The sequence below is a fragment of the Balaenoptera physalus genome, assembly GCF_965194825.1.
Source record: "Balaenoptera physalus genome assembly, chromosome: 16".
In the NCBI taxonomy this organism is placed as follows: Eukaryota; Metazoa; Chordata; class Mammalia; order Artiodactyla; family Balaenopteridae; genus Balaenoptera; species Balaenoptera physalus.
In genome coordinates this window covers 89,992,152-90,012,661 of record NC_138898.1, presented here as the reverse complement: position 1 = coordinate 90,012,661, position 20,510 = coordinate 89,992,152, and the positions used below count along the sequence as shown (strand labels likewise).

Genomic DNA, 20,510 nt, shown 5'->3' with positions numbered 1-20,510 from the left:
AGACTAAGAATCACACACCTTAAGGAGTTTACAGTGGATGGGGCAGATATGCGCTTGTACAGGTGCCCTCGTCTGAAGGAGACCAAGGTTTGTCTCACTTTCCCCCAGAAGCAGAGCGTGTGAGTTCAGTGAAAATGTGGGTGCAGGCGTTTATTTAGAGGTGATCCCAGGAAGTATGGGCAAAGGAGTGGGCAAAGGAGACAGAGAAGGGAAAGACACCAGTGCAGGTGCATCAGTGAGTGAGCCCATCCCCTCAGTGAACATCTGGCCTGGGTCCCCCAGGAGCCTCAGGGAGACTGGATAGAAGCCACTGTAGTGTCGCTAACTGAGGGAGAAAGTGCAAGGATTTATTCATCAGCTCCCATGCTTTATTCCTTGAGAACGACTTCCAGGGACATTAACATCCAGGCATGCAGGCTTATCTATCCACCTCACCCTTGTAGGCCAGTCATACCCCTGGCCAGAGAATGACCTGAGATAGGAACTGGCAGGTGTTTGCAGAAAGTCATGGGTTTGTAAGTAAGCGGAAAGTGACAGAGACTGTGGGCAGGGCATGGGCAACACCAGCTCCAGAGCGATACTAACCAAGCGTGAAAAGTGCACTGCGTGCCTTACACCGCATACCCCAGGTCCAGGGTCAGAGTGGGTCAAAGGACCTACAGCTAAGACCTAGAACTGTCAAACTCCTTGAAGAAAACATAGGGGGGAAAGCTTGATGGCATTGGATTTGTCAGTGATTTCATAGATATGACACCAAAATCACAGGCAACAAAAGAAAAAATAGATGAATTGGACTTCATCAAAATTAAACACGTTTGCGCATCAAAGGACATTATCAACAGAGTGAAAAGGCAACCCATGGAATAGGGGGAAGTACTTGTAAATCCTACACCTGATAAGGGATTAATGTTCAGAAAATATAAAGAACTCCTGCAACTCAACAACCAAACAAACAACCTGATTTAAAAACTGAGCAAAGGACTGGAATAGATGTTTCTCCAAAGATGATATACAAATGGCTAATTAAGCACATGGGAAAATGCTCTACTTCACTAATCAGTAGGGAAATCAAATCAAATGATACACTACTCCCACCCATTAGGACGGCTACTTTGAAAAAAATCTAAACAAAGAGAAAACAACAAGTGTTGGTGAGGATGTGGAGAAATTGGAACTCTTTTTTGCCTTGCTGGTGGGAATGTATAATTGCACAGCCATTGTGGAAAATGGTATGATGTGTCCTCAAAACCTTAAACGCAGAATTACCATATGATTCAGCAGTTCTACTTCTGGATATATACCTAAAAGAATTGAAAACAGAGACTTGAACAGATACTCATACACCCGTGTTCATAACAGCATTATTCACAACAGCCAAAAGGCGGAAGCAACAACGTAAGTGTCTGTCAGCGGATGAATGGATAAACGAAATGTGGTCTTTCCATACAATGGACCGTTATTCAGCCTTAAAAAAGAATGAAATTCTGATACGTGTTACCACATATATGAACCTTGAAGACATTATGCTCCGTGAAATAAGCCAGTCACAAAAGAACAAATACTGTATGATTCCATTTACGTGAGGTACCTGGAGTCAAACTCCCAGAGACAGAAAGCAGGAGAGGGGGAGGGGGCTGGGGAGAAAGGAATGAGGAGCAGGTGTCTAATGGGGACAGAGTCTCAGTTTGGGGAGATGAAGTTCTGGAAAGGGATACTGGTGATGGTTGCACAACTGTGTAAATCGATGCCACAGTACTGTGCATTTTAAAATAATTAAAATGGTAAATTTCATGTTATGTACATTTAGCCACAATTTTTAAAAAGCATGCAGCAGGTACCGAGAGGGAAGGGCACTTTAACTGAGGGTCTGGGAAGCCTTCCTGGAGGAGGTGGCATGCTCCCTGGCCCCGATGGGTGGGTGGACTTCAGCAGGCAGCAGTGCAGGCGGGGGGTAGGAATGGGGAAAGTTGTTGCAGGCGGAGGCGCTCAGGTCAGAGGAGGGTGGCTGGGATGTTTCAGAGAGTGCCTGCCACGTGGCGGGTGAAGCACAGGAACCCAAGCCCTTGTCTCCATGTTCAATCAACAGATACCTACTGGATACCTGCTGTGCACGAGGCACTGTTGTAGGCCTCGAGAGAATGGCTAAAACAGAACAGACGAAAGTGCCTGTGCTCCTGGTCTTCTTCCTGTGGGGAGAGACAGACACAAACCAAACAAGCATAGTGAGCGGAGGGTCCTGTGGAGCTTGGAGCGAGGGGAAGAGCACGGCTGGGAGGGATGGGCTCGCCATTGTCAGAGGGGCCCTCAGCCTGCGGAGGCAGAGGCCCCCGTCAGTGTAGCTCCGGTCCTCCAAATGATGGCTTTATGGTCACTAAAGAAACCAGATGTGGTTTTGATTTCTCTGCTCGAGGTTGCTCAGTGCAGTGGTGTTCTTCCTGCAGATGTGCCAGCCTCTAAATACTTTGCGTCTCATGGGAACTGTGAGAAAAACTTTTTCCTTGGAACTCCTCCAGCTGCGGATGGAAGGGACCAAGGCGTCAGAGGCCCCTGCCAAGGGGTCCTGCAGTTCCCCATTGTCCTTGCTAATAGCCTCAGACGGGCATCAATTGCCCCGGTGGGCTTGGGCTCCACGCCCAGGTTGGCATGTTTGGTAAAATTATTCAAGGGCATTTCTCACTGAAGCTAAAAGTGATCTGCTATTGTGCCTAGGTACCTTCTCAATAATTTCAGAATGCCATTTGGAAAATTGACCTAATTTCCTGAAGAATACCCTCTTACTTCTGTATCCCACCCAAACTACATATGGTCCCAGTTTCTCTGTTGGTTGTGGTTCTTTTGCATTAAACGGTAGGTTATGCATTTATATGCTTAAATGGAAAGCTGTTGTCTGTATATTTGGATCACTCGAGGGTCCAACCGTGCGGTTCCTAAATCCACACTCCTGTTCTGTGGTTTACCAATTTGGGCCCATCCCGAAATAAATAAACAAACGAATAAGCCTGCTGCAGAGTTGCCTTTTATCACCTTCATTTTTCTCTGCCGATGAAAATACATTCTTTGTAACATTCCATGGATTTCCAAATGTGCAAGTTTTCAAACATGTTATAAATGAGAAGAATAGAAACTGCTGGATTGTTTGTCAAGCTGTCACATTATTTTATTTATCCTCTCTTGTCAATAGAAAAGTCCAGAAGTGTATTGAGATAAAAATGGAAGTACACGTAAAGATAAAATTGTAAATGGGATATACGGCTGTATTCCCTCCCATTTTTCTTTCCCTCCCACTGTTGTACAGTAAACAAGAAGTGAGTCGGCCGGTGCGGACCCTCCTCCGGAGGGAGCAGGAGGGCTTCTGTAACTGGGCTTGTCCAGCGGCACTGCCCGCAGCCCCGCATGCCTCCTGCCGCACTGCCCAGCACCTTCGCGGTTGTGAGCGCGTTCTTGCTAACGAGCGATTAAGGACACAGCATTTAGAAGGATAGGGGAGTCTTCTTCGGCAGCTCCACACACAATGGATTAGTAACGCAGAAATTTACATGCCTGCTTCACCTGTTCAGGAGCTGGGTGGGCAGAACCTAAAAAGTGAGTTTGGGGAAAGTGAAAGGTGGGAGGAACTTTCTATTTAGTGAACAAGATTTTTCCAATCAGGAGAAAATTCATGCTGTTTATTTCAGTTTTCACAATAAAGTGCGTCTTAAAATTGCCCAGGTTCTGCCTCGAGAAACTCACCTCTTGGAATCTGAGGGAATGACCTGGTTTGCCTGTTGCCTATACACCTTTTACTGTAGCACATGTTAACAAAAAAAATAATAATAATAATTTCTATGGGTTCTTGGAGATTATATATATAATATATATACGCTCACACACATATATCTCCTAGTCTCTTAAAACGTATGTGCCCTGGAGGGTTGAGCTCTACAGGATTTGAGCTATCAAGACGCCAGCTCCCTTGGTGGCAAACGATCAGACACACCTGTTGAGACGCTTCTGCAGGCAGGAGAGCACTTCATCCCTTTGCCAGGCCGTTTTAATAATGCCGAGAAAGATGACAGACTCCGAAGGTTGCAAAAGCAACTGATGAGTGGAAAAGCCACTTGAGCCTGCACCCCGCACCCCCCACCCCCGCGAAAGCCGGGCTCCCAGGCGCGCACTCGCCCTCCTTTCGCCACGTGCTCGGAGGAGGGCGGTGCCGGGGGCCGAGCCGAAAAGATGTTCTTGCTGCCTCTTCCGGCTGCCGCGGGGTCGCCCGTCTGACATCTGAGCGGGAAGCGCTCCTGGGGACCCGGTCCAGCCGCCGCGGACAAGACGAAGGGCCTTGTTTTAGGAATCTGTGGCAAAGAAAAAGAAGATGATGTGCCCCAGTTTACAAGCGCAGGAGAGAATTTTAATAAACTGGTGTCTGGAAAGCTGAGAGAAATCTTGAACGTATCTGGACCACCCCTGAAGGCAGGCAAAACCCAAAGCTTTTATGGTCTGCATGAGGACTTCCCCCGCATGGTGGTGGTGGGCCTCGGCAAAACGACGGCCGGAGTTGATGAACAGGAGAACTGGCACGAAGGCAAAGAAAACATCAGAGCCGCTGTTGCAGCGGGGTGCAGACAGGTTCAGGACCCGGAGATCCCGTCCGTGGAGGTGGACCCCTGCGGAGACGCCCATGCGCACGGAGCGGTGCTTGGGCTCTATGAGTATGACGATCTGAAGCAGAAAAAGAAGGTGGCCATGTCAGTGAAGCCCCATGGAAGTGGGCATCAGGAGGCCTGGCAAAGGGGAGTCCTCTTTGCTTCTGGGCAGAACCTGGCATGCCACTTGATGGAGACGCCCGCCAAGGAGATGACGCCAACCAGATTTTCCGGAATTACTGAGAAGAATCTCAAAAGTGCTAGTAGTAAAACAAACGCCCACATCAGACCCAAGCCTTGGATTGAGGAACAGGAAATGGGATCATTCCTCAGTGTGGCCAAAGGGTCCGAAGAGCCTCCAGTCTTCCTGGAAATTCACTACAAAGGCAGCCGCAATGCAAGTGAACCTCCCTTGGTGTTTGTTGGGAAGGGGATTACCTTTGACAGTGGCGGCATCTCCATCAAGGCGACTACAAACATGGACCTCATGAGGGCTGACGTGGGAGGAGCCGCCACTATCTGTTCAGCCATCGTGTCTGCTGCCAAGCTCGACCTGCCCATCAGCATCGTAGGTTTGGCCCCTCTTTGTGAAAATATGCCCAGCGGGAAGGCCAACAAGCCTGGGGATGTTGTTAGAGCCAAGGACGGGAAGACCATACAGGTGGATAACACTGATGCTGAGGGGAGACTCGTCCTGGCCGATGCACTCTGCTACGCGCACACTTTTAACCCAAAGGTCATCACCGATGCCGCCACCCTGACAGGTGCCATGGACGTAGCTTTGGGGTCCGGTGCCACTGGGGTCTTTACCAATTCTTCCTGGCTGTGGAACAAACTGTTTGAGACCAGCATTGAAACAGGAGACCGTGTCTGGAGGATGCCTCTCTTTGAACATTACACAAGACAGGTTGTAGGTTGCCAACTTGCTGATGTTAATAACGTCGGAAAATACAGATCTGCAGGAGCACGTACGGCTGCAGCGTTTCTGAAAGAATTTGTGACTATCCTAAGTGGGCGCGTTTAGACACAGCAGGTGTGATGACCAACAAGGTGAGGTTCCTTATCTGCGCAAAGGCGTGGCTGAGAGGCCCACGAGGACCCTGATCGAGTTCTGCTTCGGTTCAGTCAAGACAGCGCTTAGTTCAGATGCTCTAAAATGCCTTCTTTCTGTCTTAAACAGGCAGTAGAGCTTCGGAATACTTTTGAATGAATAGATAAAAATCTTTTAAGGGAAACAAAGGATGGTATTTAAAAACATAGAACAAAATGAAATTTGTATGCCTTGATTTGTTTTTCATTTTATGCAGAGATTTATAAAGGTAAAGCTAATATCTTGCTTGGCAAAGATTTTTAAGATATTCTATCTTAAATGAATAATGATGATTTTTTAAAAGCTACCTAATCACTTTTCAGAGTATATGTTTGTAATTGAGGAGCAAAATTGTATTTCGGATTTGTGATGCTGGGAATAATGAAGAAACTAAAAGTCGCTCTGCAGTTGTCAGAAACAATAGATCCAACTTTTTGTGCTCCCTGGTGTGGCTCTGACATTCACTTATATATTATTATAAACCCAGTGATGCTATAATATAACTTGTCTCTTCTGGCTGTGTTACATGAACTAAGTAATTAAGTTGGGTGTCAATGTTAATAATCACTTTGGGGCACTCAGAGATGAGCTTGAGTTTGTGAGGCGGTACTATTATCCCCACATTACAGATGAGGAAAATGAGGCACAGGAGAGGGTTAGTAACATGCCAACGATGTCACCAAGCTAATAAGTGGGAGAGCAGAAAGCAGTAGAGCTTTCTTCTTTTTTTTTTTTTTAATAAATTTATTTATTAAAAAAAAAAAGAAAACAAAAGCCACTTGATTTTCTTGAAGTAAAATGTCTTGGAGCTGTTTTCACCCATCCCCCAAAAGGGCACCAATGTACCTGACTATGCATGGAAGAAGGTCAAGAATCATAAGAGACGGACCAATTAAATTGTGTTTTTTATCGCCGGAAAGCGGTTGGGAATGGCCCTAGGCAGCCTGTTTGCAGAAGCTGAGCTATAGAACTGAATAGAAGAGTGGCTCGAGCTCTGCAGTGTCTGCTAGTGTGCTCCGTGGCACAGTGAAACGCTTCTTGGGGAAGGTCAGGATTTTCACTTACATATAGCTCCGCCTTCCTTAGCAATTGTCCTACGAGACGAACTCAGAGATTCATCTTAAGAAACTGAGCAGAGCAGCCTTGACCACCCGTGTGAGAATTCCTGTTCATCTGGAAGGAACAACAGCCTCTCTTTCCCTAGTGTCAGCTCGTCTTTCTCCTCCTTCCTCCGCTGCCCCGACCGCCAGCCATCCCGGTCCGCGTGCACGTCCTGTGCCTGCGCCCTAAGACTCCACGCCGCCCGGGGGCTCGTCCAAGTGCTGCCTTCCGCGCTCATCCCCGAGCTCTCGTGCCGCTGACCAGCCGGTGCCCCTGCCCACGTAGACACCCCCAGGCCTCCTTGTCCTCCGGCTTCACACGCCCACACCATCACCCCAGCCCGTTCTTGCTCCTGAGCTTTCACTCTTACGAGCTGCTCCGCCATCCATCAAACCACTCAAGCCAGAAGCCGGGAGAGCTTCCGTGCACACACCCAGCTGCCGCCGGCGCCTCTTCTTCCCCCAACGCCCGCGACAGCCCCGCACGGTCTCCGTCACCACTTTCCTCCTCAGGGTCTTTCAGTGTCTCTCCATTCCCTACTGGATAAAGTCCAAACTCGGCAGCATGGCCCCCATCCCCTGACAGCCTCCTCTGGGGTCACCCCCAGGCCCCAATTTCCCCTCAACCTTCAAGAACCACTTGACAGTTTTCCCAACAAGCCAACCCGGTTTCCACTTTCTTTTTTCCTGTTCCTGGAATGCCTTTCCTTCCCTCCTCTGCCTGGCGAATACTGCCATCTTCCAAGGGCCGGGCTCAAGCCCTTCCTGATTCCCCTGGAAGAATCAATCTCGCGGCACTCCCCACCCCGCATCCTGCCGCGTCCCTCCCCTCGGCTCTCCTGACCCCACCACCAGCTGCTTGTTCTTCCCACGTGACTCTCTTCCTCTGCTGAACCCAGACCTTCTTGACGTCGCTGACCTCTGACCCCATGCAGTTAACTCTCATATTCCCCACGCTCGCGCAGTGCCTGGAAATAAGAGGTACTTGCTACTGTTCGTATCATCCTATAGCGATAAAGAGCTGATAATAATAACCAGCCGTGCTCTATTTGGACAAGACTTAATTCTTCCTTCAACAAGTGCTCACAGAAGGGCTCTTATAGCCCAGGCACTTTGCTTCGTGCAAAGATGAATAACACATCCGCCACTCCTTATTCCAGAAGGTGGACAGACCTCCCCACAAATCAGGACACTGCAGTGAGGTGAGAGCTGGCACCAAAGGTGCCAAAGGAGCCCAGCACCCGTGGCCCTGGCTCGAGACGGGTCACTTCTTGCTCTGCCCAGATAGCCAGTTGCCTGAATTGTAAAGCATGTCTATAATTGTTATGTCATCTGGTCAACACAACCAATAAATATTATCATTATTGGATGTTGAAAAAAGCTTTCAAATAACACCGAGGAACCTGTAGCTCAGCACTGAGAGCTTTCCTAAGGCCTTTTACTCCCCGTGTGTGTTCCCAACCTTATTTTTCTCTTTTCTTCCTACAAATTTTAGACCACTTGTTTTGGAGCAGGAAGATTTGGAGGTTTCGAAAGGTCCTGTAGGCCCCATTAGCTGCTGCTTCTGGAGGGGATCTTCTTTTGACCAGCGTTAGAACCCTGTAGATCTGGACCCACTAGGAACTGGAGAGCCGAGGTCCTTTGGAGTCTTGGGGGCCGTGGCCTTTGTCGTCGCCCCATCTTTCCCGGAATGGGGTCGCCTCTGGTTGAACACGTGTGCCCGTGTGGTCAGCTCATCTTGCATGTTTGTGTGTCTCCGGGCAGATGTGCCTCAACATCTCCCGGTGGAGGTGGCCTTTGAGCTCGTTATCTTCTGGGTGGCCAGGGGGACACCCGGCTCCGCGGAGGGAACAGAGGGGAGAGCCACAGCCTCTCCAGTTTGGACGCGAAGATCCCCTGAGGCGCGTGGCCGGTAGCGCTAGCCTAGGAAGCAGGACGCGCAAGGTGACGGTTCCGACAGAGGAAGCCCAAACAAGGGATTTGCTTTCTCAGGTGTTCTGGAAAATTCCACTTTTAGGGCATAGGCTCTTTTTTTGAAAGAAAGAGGCTGTGTTCTGAGTGAGCTGTGGAGACCTGCATGAGGAGGCGCGTGGGGACGTGTGGGCCCCAGCCTGCAGGCGGGCTCGCACCTCCCGGGCTGCGAGCAGGGCTGCGGGCCTCCCCTCGAGGTCCAGCCCCCCGCAGCCTCACAGCCAGGGCGCACAGGCCTTCAGAGCGCCTGCAGGGAGGTCGTCCTGGCAGAGAGACGGGAAACCCCGGGGCAGAGCAGGGACTGAGGACCTCGGTCTCCCCTTCACCGTGGTGCTACGGCCTCGAGTTCCGTGGCACGTCCTGTGCGCCACACGCCGTCTGATGTGCGCCGTGTACACATACAAACATACGTCGAAAGTGAGAGTGTCAAATGCGTACTCCTGTTTTTAACGGCCCCGTGAAACGGGCATCATTTTACAAATCAGGAAGATTAGGCTCGGAGAAGTTGAGTAACTTGCTTCCCGTTGGGAGCCAGGGTATTTCCACCGGATTCTAGACTCAGTTCTCGTCCTCACAACCCCCAGGCTCCTGCCGTCACCTGGCTGAGCTCCTGTGTCCCCCTTTGCCCACTTCTGTCTCCAGAGTGTGACTCTCTGACTCTGCCCCCAGATGTCCGCGGGGCTGGTTCCTTCCTTCCTGGTCTCGGTCACCACCTCCCGCCCCTCCTTGTGCTCCTGACCCCGGGTCCGTGTGACTTGCCCTTTATCCGTACGCTGCTCTCCCACCACAGGCACTGTCTTGATTGCAGGGAAGCAGGCTGTGTGCCATTCATCCTGCTTTATCTGCAGTAATTCCACAGCTTAGCGGTTCTGGTAGACTTTGAACTTTTTTTTTTTTCTTCTTCTGTCTGAGAGATTTGATGTTCTTTAAATGTACTTTTTAATTAAATGCGACCTGGGCCGCTCCTCTCTACTCAGCCTCTCCAGCAATTAAGGGGTTCATGTGGGAAACTGACTAGGAGTGGGCCCCATTTCCCTCTGCCAGGAGCCTTTCTTCCCGTAACTACGAAGCATTCGCCCTTCTGCCTTTGAAGCTACCTAGCACCCACTGTTGCTGACCTCGGCAGAAATCCTCTTTTGCTTCGATGCCTTCACCTCCCACCCACCTAAACCAACCTGGGAGACGCTCAGTTGAAAACGCTACAGTAAAGTCTCAATTAAGGAAATGCTCGGGGGAAGGAGTGTTCTAGTTCATTTAATTTTTGGTTAACTGAGCACAACCAGAGTTTTTATTAGGAGGAAACATCGTTATATGAAAGAAAGATTATGAACTTTGGATGAAGACATTCCTCTATTTAAAACCCATTCTCTACCATGTTTAGTCATGTGACTTTGGGGCTCAATTTTCTCATCCATAAAAGGGGGATGATAATAGCTATCTTAATAACTTGTTGTTAGATTAAATTGGGCAACATTTGTAAATGTAAATGCGTAGCAGAATGTTGAGTGGCTGTGTGGGAACTTGGTGAAGTACAGTTTCTCTCCCGCTTCCCGTTTTGTTTTCGTTCTTCTTGGCAATAATTCTTAATACATTGGCATATGGTATTTTAAAAATGTTTTTTAATGCGGAACCCTGAAGGAGAGGGTAATTTTCCTGTTGGTGGTAGTAGTTGCTCATTATTGTAGAATATTTATGAAAGATTAACCAATCATTGAGTATTTGTTGAGTGCTTATTATATCTTAGACACCGTGGGAGTACCAGAAATGAAGAGGTCGTTTTATTCTTTTAAAAATGCCCAGATAGTCTTCTTTGCATTTTTCTTCTAAAAATTGAACGTGGGAAAAAAATTGGTAGAAAAGTCAGCTTGGCAGGTTAAAAATGCACATCCATGACCTCCTCTCCCTTAAAAAAGAAGTAAAAACCCACTAAAATGCAGTGCAGGAAGAAGAGACGGAGGTCCACAGGACAATAAGGCGCTGTTAGTGACTGAGAGATGAAACAAGGGTCTGGATGGAGGAATGATGACCATGGGGGTGGGCGGAGAAGGTCTCGGCTTGGGGAGCGGACTTGGCCACCGTGGGGCTAGTTATGACCCAGAGCTAGAGCCGGGGTAGTTAATGGTTTGTGTCTGGGACAGTCTGCTTCCTACCTCCCACTGTAGAGTACTCGGCAGCTAAGGCGAGTAGACAGACAGACAGACAGGTAAGGACCCCCCCGTCTGAGAATGAATGGCCCCAGAGGAAAGAGCTCTGCACTCGGGGGTTCAGGGTCCCTTCGGGACAGCACTGAGCCTCCCGCCTGATTGAAGCAAAGTTGCCCATTGACAAGTTAAAAGTCACATTTGGGAGAGGGCTGGGTTGTTACGTTTCGTTTTAAGCCTCTCTCTGTTGTTCTTTTTAATCCACGTGCTCATACGAATTTGACTGAAATTTTAAAACTTTTTTTTTTTTTTAATGAAGAAAGTGTGCCAGCATCGTATGCTACAACGAGCACTATCCTTGCTACCGAGAGATGTGGAATCTGGGAGCTTACGTGAAAGTTGACTGAAATGTTAAGTTTCAGTAGAAAACGCACAGCCTCCTCAATCACAAGACCTTGCTTTGATCTTTCTGTGTAGTTTCCAGAAGTCAAGGTCGCTTTGCCGGCATGTGTGTTAGAAATGCACTTTTTAGGAACCGTCACGTTTTATCTGCATCTCTGGCACCTACTTCTCCGAGCGTCATGTGTGACTCCCGCATCACCAGACAGAACAAAGAGGCCGGGTTTGAGGGCAGGCTGACATTTACCAGCCCCGAGCCGAGCTGCTCGCTCACCTCGTCCTGTCGACCCCATGGGTGAGGGCCCTTGAAATCGTGTAATGGTTTGGGCCACGAGAGCAATACAGATAGAAGTTGCTGTTCCGTGTGAATCACAATTACGAACGACTTCCGCTGTCCCCGGGGCGGTGGAATCACCGCGGAGCGCGGAGCAGCTCGTGCGTCCTGCCGTTCGCTCGTCCCCGGGGCTGTGAACTCGGGCCTGGCGCTGACCTGTCTGTCGCGTGCGGGTCTCTCGGGGGCAGCGCGCAGGCGAGGCTGAGCCGCCCGCGGGGGGCGCGGGGGGCGCGGGGGGCGGGGGGGGACGGGGGGGCGGGGGGTGGGGACTGCCCTCCGGGCGGCAACAAGTGCTGAGCGCGGGCTTCCTCTCCGGCGCCAGGCGGAGCGCTGATTTCATGCCAAATTAGCACCTTGCTCGGCGACCTCTGCGCGCCCCGCTGCTTTCCCTCACTTCACATGACTGTTTGCAAATATTAGCTGCTCAGGTCTTTCCTCCTCATCCGCGGCTTTCACAGATGACAGGCAGGCACTCAGCCTTTGTCACGAACGTGTCTGTACTCCGGCATCCTCGGCGGTCTGATAACCAGCCCCACCATCCCCAGTCTCACAAGCCGAGGGTGTCGGGCGGCGGGAAGGTCCCCGGGAGGCCCTGCCGGGCGTGGGGAGGGGAAGGCTGCCCCGCGCTTGCCAGGAGCCCCGAGGGCCTGAAACGGCCTCGCAGTAACTAGTCGATACATAGGGTTAAAAAATTGATTAGTTGGCTCTGCCCGCCTCAAGTTGTTTGTTTTTTTTTAATTCACATGAACCTTTAATTCCAGAATCTCATGCTGCTTAGGCAGTGAAAGCAGGACTCAGAGCTGTGGGAAACTGACTAGAGGCCAGCCCTCTTTTCTCCCCCTGTTCTCTCTCAACGCCCTGACTGCATTGCCGGCAGCTGGAACCTTCCACGGCTCTCCTCAGCTGCTCGCAGTGGTGGCGGGTCTCTGCAGCATGAGGTCCTCCAGGAAGCACTGGGCATTTGCTGTGATGTCAATTTATTTTTATTTCCAGCCTCTTCCATCTCCACCCTTTACTGAAAGTCCTGTTCTCGAAATGTTTGATCAGTCTTCATTTTCCCTAAATAAACAGTAGTAATGCGCACGTAGTTTAATTTTGGTATTACTTGTATTTGAGACAAAAGCGGCAAAAACATCTCGTGTTTTTTTTCTCCCTTGTCACCAGAGGTATGAGCTAAATTATTTATAGTTTGATACTCACACAACAGAGATGGAGTCGGAATATTTACTTTTCAGAGAGAAGGGATTAAACACGCACGCCCGGAACCGAGTCCTTGGTTCATGGGATGTCTTTGCTCCGGGGACCATGTTCGGGCCCCAGTCAGAGAGCAGCCACTTTCCAAACACACACGTGCCCAGAGGAGGGCCTGGTGCGTGAGATATTTTTGGAAGTGAACGGATTTGAAAGTAGTGGGTAGACCAGGTAACTCAATCAGCAAAGTCTAAAATTGATAAATAAAGTCAGCAAGCATTTTGGAAAATGCACAGCAGTCTAAAGCCCTTTATGGGCACAATGTGTGGAGAAGCAGCGGGAGCGCTCGGTGCCCATGGTCCCTGGGTGGGACGTGTGTTTATGGACCGGGACCACACCGAGTGCCCCTCGAGGGCTGGGGTCGGGTCCCGTGGTGCTGGGTGCCCTGTCAGAGCAGCTCGACGAGACTCTCGTGTCACGTTCCAATCCTCATACCTTCTGTACTTCAGAGAGTTCCACGGGCCTCTGCTCTCTCTGCCACAGGAGATGTTGGCACGCCTGAAGCCGTGGCCCCCGTCATCGTGATCCCCCCGAGCAACAGAAGCGTGGTGGCCGGGTCCAGTGAGACCACCTTGGAATGCATAGCCAATGCCAGGTGCGTGCCAGTCCCCCACGCGGGGAGTAACAACCCATGACAACACCTCCTGCGTGTGGCTGGCTCTCCCAGCAATGGTGGCCTTGTTCGTCCAGCTGGGCTGTGGGCACAGTGCGTATGGGAAGATAGGACGTGGGTGTGCTGACCTGTCCCGGGCCTTGTTCTGCAGTATTTATATTGAAGGTAATATTTGTATTGGAAAGCAGTGCTCTTCCCTTTAGCTCTGGGTCATGGTAGAGGGTCTCTTCTTAGATTCTGGCTGAGGAGCAGAGAGGAGCTTTGCTCTCCTTTGGGTGCAAAGGAAAGAGTTAATTCTCTTCTCCTCTGTCGTCGTAGGTGTTCCCAGCCCCATTAGTGGTCGCTCCGGAATGGAGTCCCCGTGATCACGCCTCCCATGTAGCGTGTCCCCTAGCAGTATTTGTTTTAAACATTCTTTTCCTGAGCAAATGGAATCATTAGCACTTATGGTCCATCGCTGCTGCAATTAGCTATCCTTGCTCAATAGCCCTTGAGCAGCCTGTGTCGCTGACGCGTGCCTTAAGGGAGTAGAGTTATATCTGGATTGATTTTTAAATGCCCACTGTTCAACCCACCATGCTTCCTGGTAGAATGATTATTATTGCCATCTACATGATCCACAGTTACTGTCACTAAAGCCCTTCGTTCTCACAGGCCCGTCGAGGAGCTGAGTGTGACCTGGAAGAGAAACGGGGTGAGAGTCACCAGTGGGCTCCACAGCTTCGGGAGACGCCTCACCATCAGCACCCCGACCTCCTCGGACGTCGGGGAGTACGTGTGCGAGGCGGCGCTGGCAGGGAGCGCTTTCGAGCCCGCCACAGCCAAAGCCTTCCTTTCTATCATAGGTAAGGCTCAAACTGGGAGTGGTGGCGTCGGCATCCTCGGAGGGCATCCTCGGAGAGCGGCGGCACACCCCAGGCCATGGAAACAACGTAGCTAACACCTGTGTTCCACCGACTGTTTTTAACTCAGCACATGGAAGTGAAGTTGAGTTTATCTCCCAGATTCAGCCTATTCTTCCTTCCCAAGAATATCAATGCATTAAGTCCAAAGAGTTGATGTTCTGAATACTCCCAAGAACCGTTCTTCTGAAAACGTCCAATGGTAAAGCTTGGGAAATAGAGCGTCGAAATCCTTGGCATGTTTATCACCTCCCTGTGCTGACCTTTCTGCCATGAGGCTTTTCTATAACTCTCATTTGGCCGTTATGATCAATGTTCAGAGATTAATCTATGACCATTATTTTTTATTTTTTGACCCAGAAGCAAGTCAGAAAGTCTTGGGTGTTACCTTTTGTTAAATTAGAAAGAGAACAGAGAGGCTTCCTAGAATCATGTGTTATTCTTAAACCAGGGAGAAAGGAGACAAAATTAGGCACATTTGAGCTGCTCTAAATGCTGGGAAATCTCGATGTTTAGGAAGGTGCATTGTACACAGACTAAGGGAATCCTCAGTCTATTTTCAGATTATGATAAGATTACATTAAATTGTGAGGCAAAGGCCTTTATTTCTCTCGTCTCTTCAGCTGCTATAATACGTTTAGGCCTCTGCAGTGGCTGTGGTCACTGTCGCAGTGACCTGTCTAGTGGCCACTGCTGATGAGAGGTGCCTTCAGGGTCCACTCCAGGTGGGAGAATCTCTGCTTCTCTCCTCTCAATCCAAACAAGGCAGATGGAGAACACGAAGGATCACATAAGCAGAAAGCCCTTTGAGAGCAATCGCCCCTCACGTAACATACTTTGCAGTTTGCCACTTTGCAAACTAAGGAAAAATAAAAGCTTGTGTTTTCATAAAAAATTAGCAAGAGTGTGAAGAAATGCTGCATAAAAGGCAGTTTGCCTTGAGTGTGTCACATTCCTTTAAATCATTAGGAAACGGCTCTGTGGCCTGAAAATGACTGCCAAACTCAAGTGATGCAAACCTGTCAGCCCCTCTGAAAGATGTTCACGAATTTTAAAAGCATCAGAGAAGGCAGGTTTTGAGTCACAAATCATTGCTGATTCTCCACTAGGGATCAGAGCTGGTTCTCTGCTCCCTTTCCCGTCCACGCTTTAGAGATGTCAATACCCCATCCCCATTCCCGGCGAGGACCTTTCTGTCGGGGGTGATCTACAGCTACATGAGCACAGCGCGTTACGGATTGAACCCAAATTAAAATTGTAAACGTGTAAATCTGCAGCACTCAGGACTATATCGTGTTAAAACATTTCAAGGTAATTTAAGCAAGAGAAGAAATTTATCTCCCTGTAAACTAGAACATTTGTTTCCATTATAATTCCCTTTTTAAAATATTTAAGGACTTCCCTGGTGGTGCAGTGGTTAAGAATCCAGCTGCCAATGCAGGGGACACGGGTTCGAGCCCTGGGCTGGGGGGATCCCACATGCCGCGGAACAACTAAGCCCGTGTGCCACAACTACTGAGCCTGTGCTCTAGAGCCCGCGCGCCACAACTACTGAGCCTGCGTGCCACAACTACTGAAGCCTGCGCACCTAGAGCCCATGATCTGCAACAAGAGAAGCCACCGCAATGGGAAGTCCGGTGCACCACAACGAAGAGTAGCCCCTGCTTGCCGCAACTAGAGAAAGCCTGCACGCAGCAACGAAGACCCAATGCAGCCAAAAATAAATAAATAAATCTATTGAAAAAAAAATTTTAAATCTGTCACGTGAACTTGGCTTTTGCACTTGCATCTGGATTCCAGAGCAGGTTGTTTCTGTATTCTCCTGAGTTGCCATCTCTCCGTGTTCTGGCTTTTAAAGGTACACAGACACACTCGTGTACCTTTATGCTGTTCATTTAAATCTCGTTTATTCATAAGAATTTGCTGTGACAGGTAGGATTTTGTGGTTGAATCGTCCTGGGAAAGCCCTCAAGAGCCTCTGTCAATTCAGAGTGATTTGGGAGATTATAGCCCCGAGCCCAGCGATCGTGGAGGGAGGGATCCCCAGGAAACCCTGGTCCCGGTTCCACGGCCCTGTCACTGGTGGAACCGTGCAGCGAGCTATCGATGTGAACATGCAGATGAAAGAAAGCAGACACAGATTGGCTTCCATTTACTCCTGTTTCTTACTGATGAGACAAGACAGGCTGTTCAGCCCACCTGTCAACTCCGCTGCTGCACTGCTTAATTTCTGAGGTTTAAACAGGAGCTCGGGTCTGACTGCAGACGGCGTCACACACGCGACTCTGCACACGGCAGGGAAAGCGGCCTCCGGGGTTTGGCGGTCCACGGTCTCCTCCACCTGCCCTGCGGTGGGTCTGCGGCTGTCGCTTCACCGCTCGTTTCCTTACCTGCCCACACACCGCACACCCCACGCGATGAGGCAGGCGCCTCAGGGCCCGTTTCCTGACTGCGTTCCCTGGCCACTGGAGCCAGGGCTGCCCCAGGGTGAGGCCAGGGCACCCGCCGTGTGACAGGTTGGAAGTGCTGGCATCCACACCCCCGGCGTGCGTGAGTCCAGCGCCACGTGGACCGCAGTATCATCGGCCAAGCTTCCTCACCCCTGAGGTGGGGACGTAACTTGGAGGTTGTGGTCTTCACTGGCCTCCAGAGTTTCCCAGCAGCATAAGCTCAGTCACCTACAGTGGGAGCTGCCTTGGTAACGTGCTCTTTTTCAGCCGGCCTCCCGCCCTCCTGATGGTGTTCCCATCGCCTCCCAAATAAACCACGGGCAGGGAACCCTGTCTCAGGTCTGCTTCTCAGGGAGGCCAACCCAAGACTTGGACCGTCGCCCTTCAGAGCCCCGAGCACCTGTGCTTAGGACGAATGGCCTTTCCCGCCCGGGTCCCACCTTCCCTGCCTTGTGGGTCCGCATGTCTCTCAGGACTCCCTCAGTGGTCACCACTTGCCTCTGTGACCTCTCAGACTGTGCACCAGGCAGAGGAGTGACGCTGTGCCAGCTGTTGTCCTGCAGAGAGTGGACACTCTCGGGGTCACTGATGCTCCACGCGTGACGGGACAGGCTCTGGAGGCGGGACTGCGCCCAGGTCCTCACTGCACCACTCGCTGGCCGCTGGGGGCCTCAGTGTGCACGTCTGTGAAATGTGGATGCTGCAGAAGATGATTCCGGCTCGTACTGTGAGGATCATGTGAAGTAACGGGCACGGAAGGACTGAAATGGCAGCTTTGGGAGCTGTTGGTAGGACTCCGCGGTGACACACGTCACCCTTAGTGCTTTACCTACAGCGGTGACATGACACATCTTCCACGCTTGCAGCCTCCGAAATCAGGATGTGCCTCACAACCCACGGGAGCATTTCTTCTTTCTTGGGTGTAAACAAAACGATGATGCCTCTTACCAATGCTGCAAGGTCTCAGCCTCCGTCCAGACTGACGGATCTGGTCCCACGCACAGCGTGGCCACGCGTACGCGTGTCCTGCCCGAGCCGCGATGCCTCCTTCAGCCCCCGCTCAGAAACTCGGGTGGGTGGGCATGGCAGTTGTACAGAGCTTTCTCTGGATACCTCAGGTCTCTTCTGATTTTTTATACATGCATCACGCAGAAGCCCCAATATCTGAACTACTATTAAAATAACAAGTTACCTGTGACACCTCTCTGCTGATAGCAGCGCCGCAACTGAGAAGCTGCTCTCCCAGAGCTGAGACTGAGCGTCCCTTAGATGTCTGTTTGCAACACAGATTCCTTCCTCCCTTCCTTGTTCTCTTCCTTCCTTCCCTCCGCTCGATACAGAGGTCTTTACTGGTCGGCCCCCCCGATGCTGTGCTGGTCCCGGCGTCCAGGGTCTTACGCGGAAGGCGGTCCCTTCACGCGGCAGTTATGGCTCCACACAGTGAGTGCTAAGACCCTCGGCAAGGCGGGGGGTGAGGGGGCGCCCCTGGGATTGGCAGGGAGGGGCTTTCGCGGCAATTCGGGCCGGAAGAGAACCTTGCAGGGGGCCTAGTCCTCTCCTCCCGGAGATCTACAGAGCACCTGCCTGGTAACTTGTCACATCGGTGTAAGAAAAGCCTAAGATGTCTTTTTTACAGCTTTCACGTACGACCCATGGTAGAAGCACCCAAATTAATTATCGGCATCCTATCACCAACTGTAGGACTTATCCGTTTGGCATCTTATCACTGATTAAAGCTCAGAAAAGAGCGATTACAGGGAAAAGTCGTGTGAGACAAACCTCAGACGATGCTGGGGTGACTTGCTCCTGGATGCAGCATGGGCAGCTCCTGGCGCCCCGAGATGAGCAGGAATTCTGTCTGGGGAGCAGGGTGTGAACTCTTCCACACGCCGTCCAATTCCAGGCTCCCCCGCCATCCTCTGCTTCTCCGCTCACCACCTGTCATTCACCAGCGCAGAGCGCGTGCCAGGCACCCAGCGGGAGCACCAGCCTGGGTGGGAGGAAGACGAGTTAGCTGCGTCTCCGCCCCTGAAGGAGTTTCGGGGTCCTAAAGCCTGTGGGCATCTCCTCTCTCTCTTCTCCAGTGGGCGGTTTCTAAGTGTCTTCCCAGAGATGACGGCAGGTGCTAAAACACAGAGATGACGAAGCCACGCCCTTCCCTGAAGCAGCCTCCAGCGTGGTGGCCGCAGCACACAGATGTGGGTCATCGGTCCCAGGGGGTACGTGGGTGGGGCAGACCCAGCCCGAGGAGGGCAGGGAGCCTCTGCTGGAGAAGGAACACGAGGACTGGCCTTGAAGATCGGTCTGAATTTGCCAACGAGGCGACTTGAGAAAGGCTGGTCCACGGGGAGGAGCCAGGACCAGTGACGGCCTTTGTGTCGCTCTTGTGAGAAAGGACCACAAACTCAACAGCTTAAAATACGACAGATGTGTCGCCTCACGGTTCCCGGCCTCCCAAGGCTGCGACCAAGGCTCTGGCTGGGCTGGGTTCTTCTCCGGAGGCCCCGGGAGGACCCACTTCCCGGCTCACCCAGGGGCTGCAGGATCCAGTTCATGCGGCTGTGGGACTGGGCCTGTTTCCTTTCTGGCTGTTGGTGGGTCTTTCTCAGGTTCTGGAGACAACCGGCGTCCCTGGCTACGGCCACCTTCGCCTTCAGAGCCAGCAGCTGGCCGAGTCCTCCTCACACGGCGGATCTCTGACGTCCCCTCCTGCCGTCGCTCCCGCTGCCAGCTGGAGAAAGTTCTCTGCTTTTAGGGGTCCCTGTGATGAGATTGGGCCCGCCCAGCTGCTCTGAAATCATCTCCCCGTTTTTAGATCGATGACCTCAGTCACGTCGGCAGAGTCCCCCCTGCCGCGTAGCGTAGCATGTTCACAGGTACCGGTGATTGGGGGTGGACGTCTCCTGGGGGCATTCTGCCCACCCCAGTGGACAAAGGCACCCAAGTGTGGACGACGGTGGTGAGTCAAGGGCACACCACGGGCTCTGCCACTTCCCGAGACGGTCGCTCTGGGAGAAGGGCAGACGGCAGAGGGGGCATCTCCGGGCTGTGCCGTGAACCGGGGTTGGGGGGTGGATGGTGCAGGAGGCAAAGCCCAGCATCAAGGGCAGGAGAGCCTGAGGGATCCTAATTTGGGGGCTGCCTGGGAGGTAGCCCTGCCTCAAGCCGTGAGGTCGGGGGGCTGGAGGCTTGCTGTGCTGACTGGAGGAGCTGCCCGCGGCCCCCGGGGGATGTGGACGACAGCCTGCATGGCTGGCCTATTCTTAACACGCCAGTGTCACACGGGATGAGAACGTTCTCCTGACGGCTTCGTATTGTTTCAAAAGAGGTCAAAGTGTTAGTTTCACTCCCCGGTTTTATCGGCTGCAATTGCCATAAATCTTTGAAAGTCTAGTGTGCGCCTGCGTTGGCAGGGTACCCTTTCCAGACAGAGTTGCTGCTGATTAGCTAAGACGCGCACTTGCCCTTTGAAGATTAAGTGGTTGAAAAGTCCACGGCGGGGATGACTCGTCCATAGCAGGTTTTCCCCACCAGTCACCTCAGTCTTTCTTGGCTGGTACGCCCGGTACTTTCCCCCACTGTTCTCCTTATAGACAGCTATTCGCAGAAGTAGCTGAGGGCGCTGTTGAGCTGGGTT

At 51.4% G+C, this 20,510-nt stretch overlaps 1 protein-coding gene and 1 pseudogene across 9 annotated transcripts in view; both read left to right on the top strand.

The window, feature by feature from the left end:
* Positions 1–20,510, top strand: part of SDK1 (sidekick cell adhesion molecule 1) — a 1,005,745-nt gene that overhangs the window by 580,931 nt on the left and 404,304 nt on the right. For 7 of the 8 annotated variants that reach the window (XM_082429098.1, XM_082429099.1, XM_082429100.1 and 4 more), the window contains exons 6-7: positions 13,392–13,503; positions 14,176–14,366. The exons of the other annotated variant lie outside the window; for it this stretch is intronic. In XM_082429098.1, the coding sequence (XP_082285224.1) occupies positions 13,392–13,503; positions 14,176–14,366 (303 nt within the window). The remainder of the gene's footprint in view (positions 1–13,391; positions 13,504–14,175; positions 14,367–20,510) is intronic. 8 annotated transcript variants of the gene reach the window in all.
* On the top strand, positions 4,198–11,591 carry LOC309644874 (cytosol aminopeptidase pseudogene; annotated as a pseudogene). Its single transcript has one exon. The product of its transcript is annotated as a cytosol aminopeptidase pseudogene (transcript).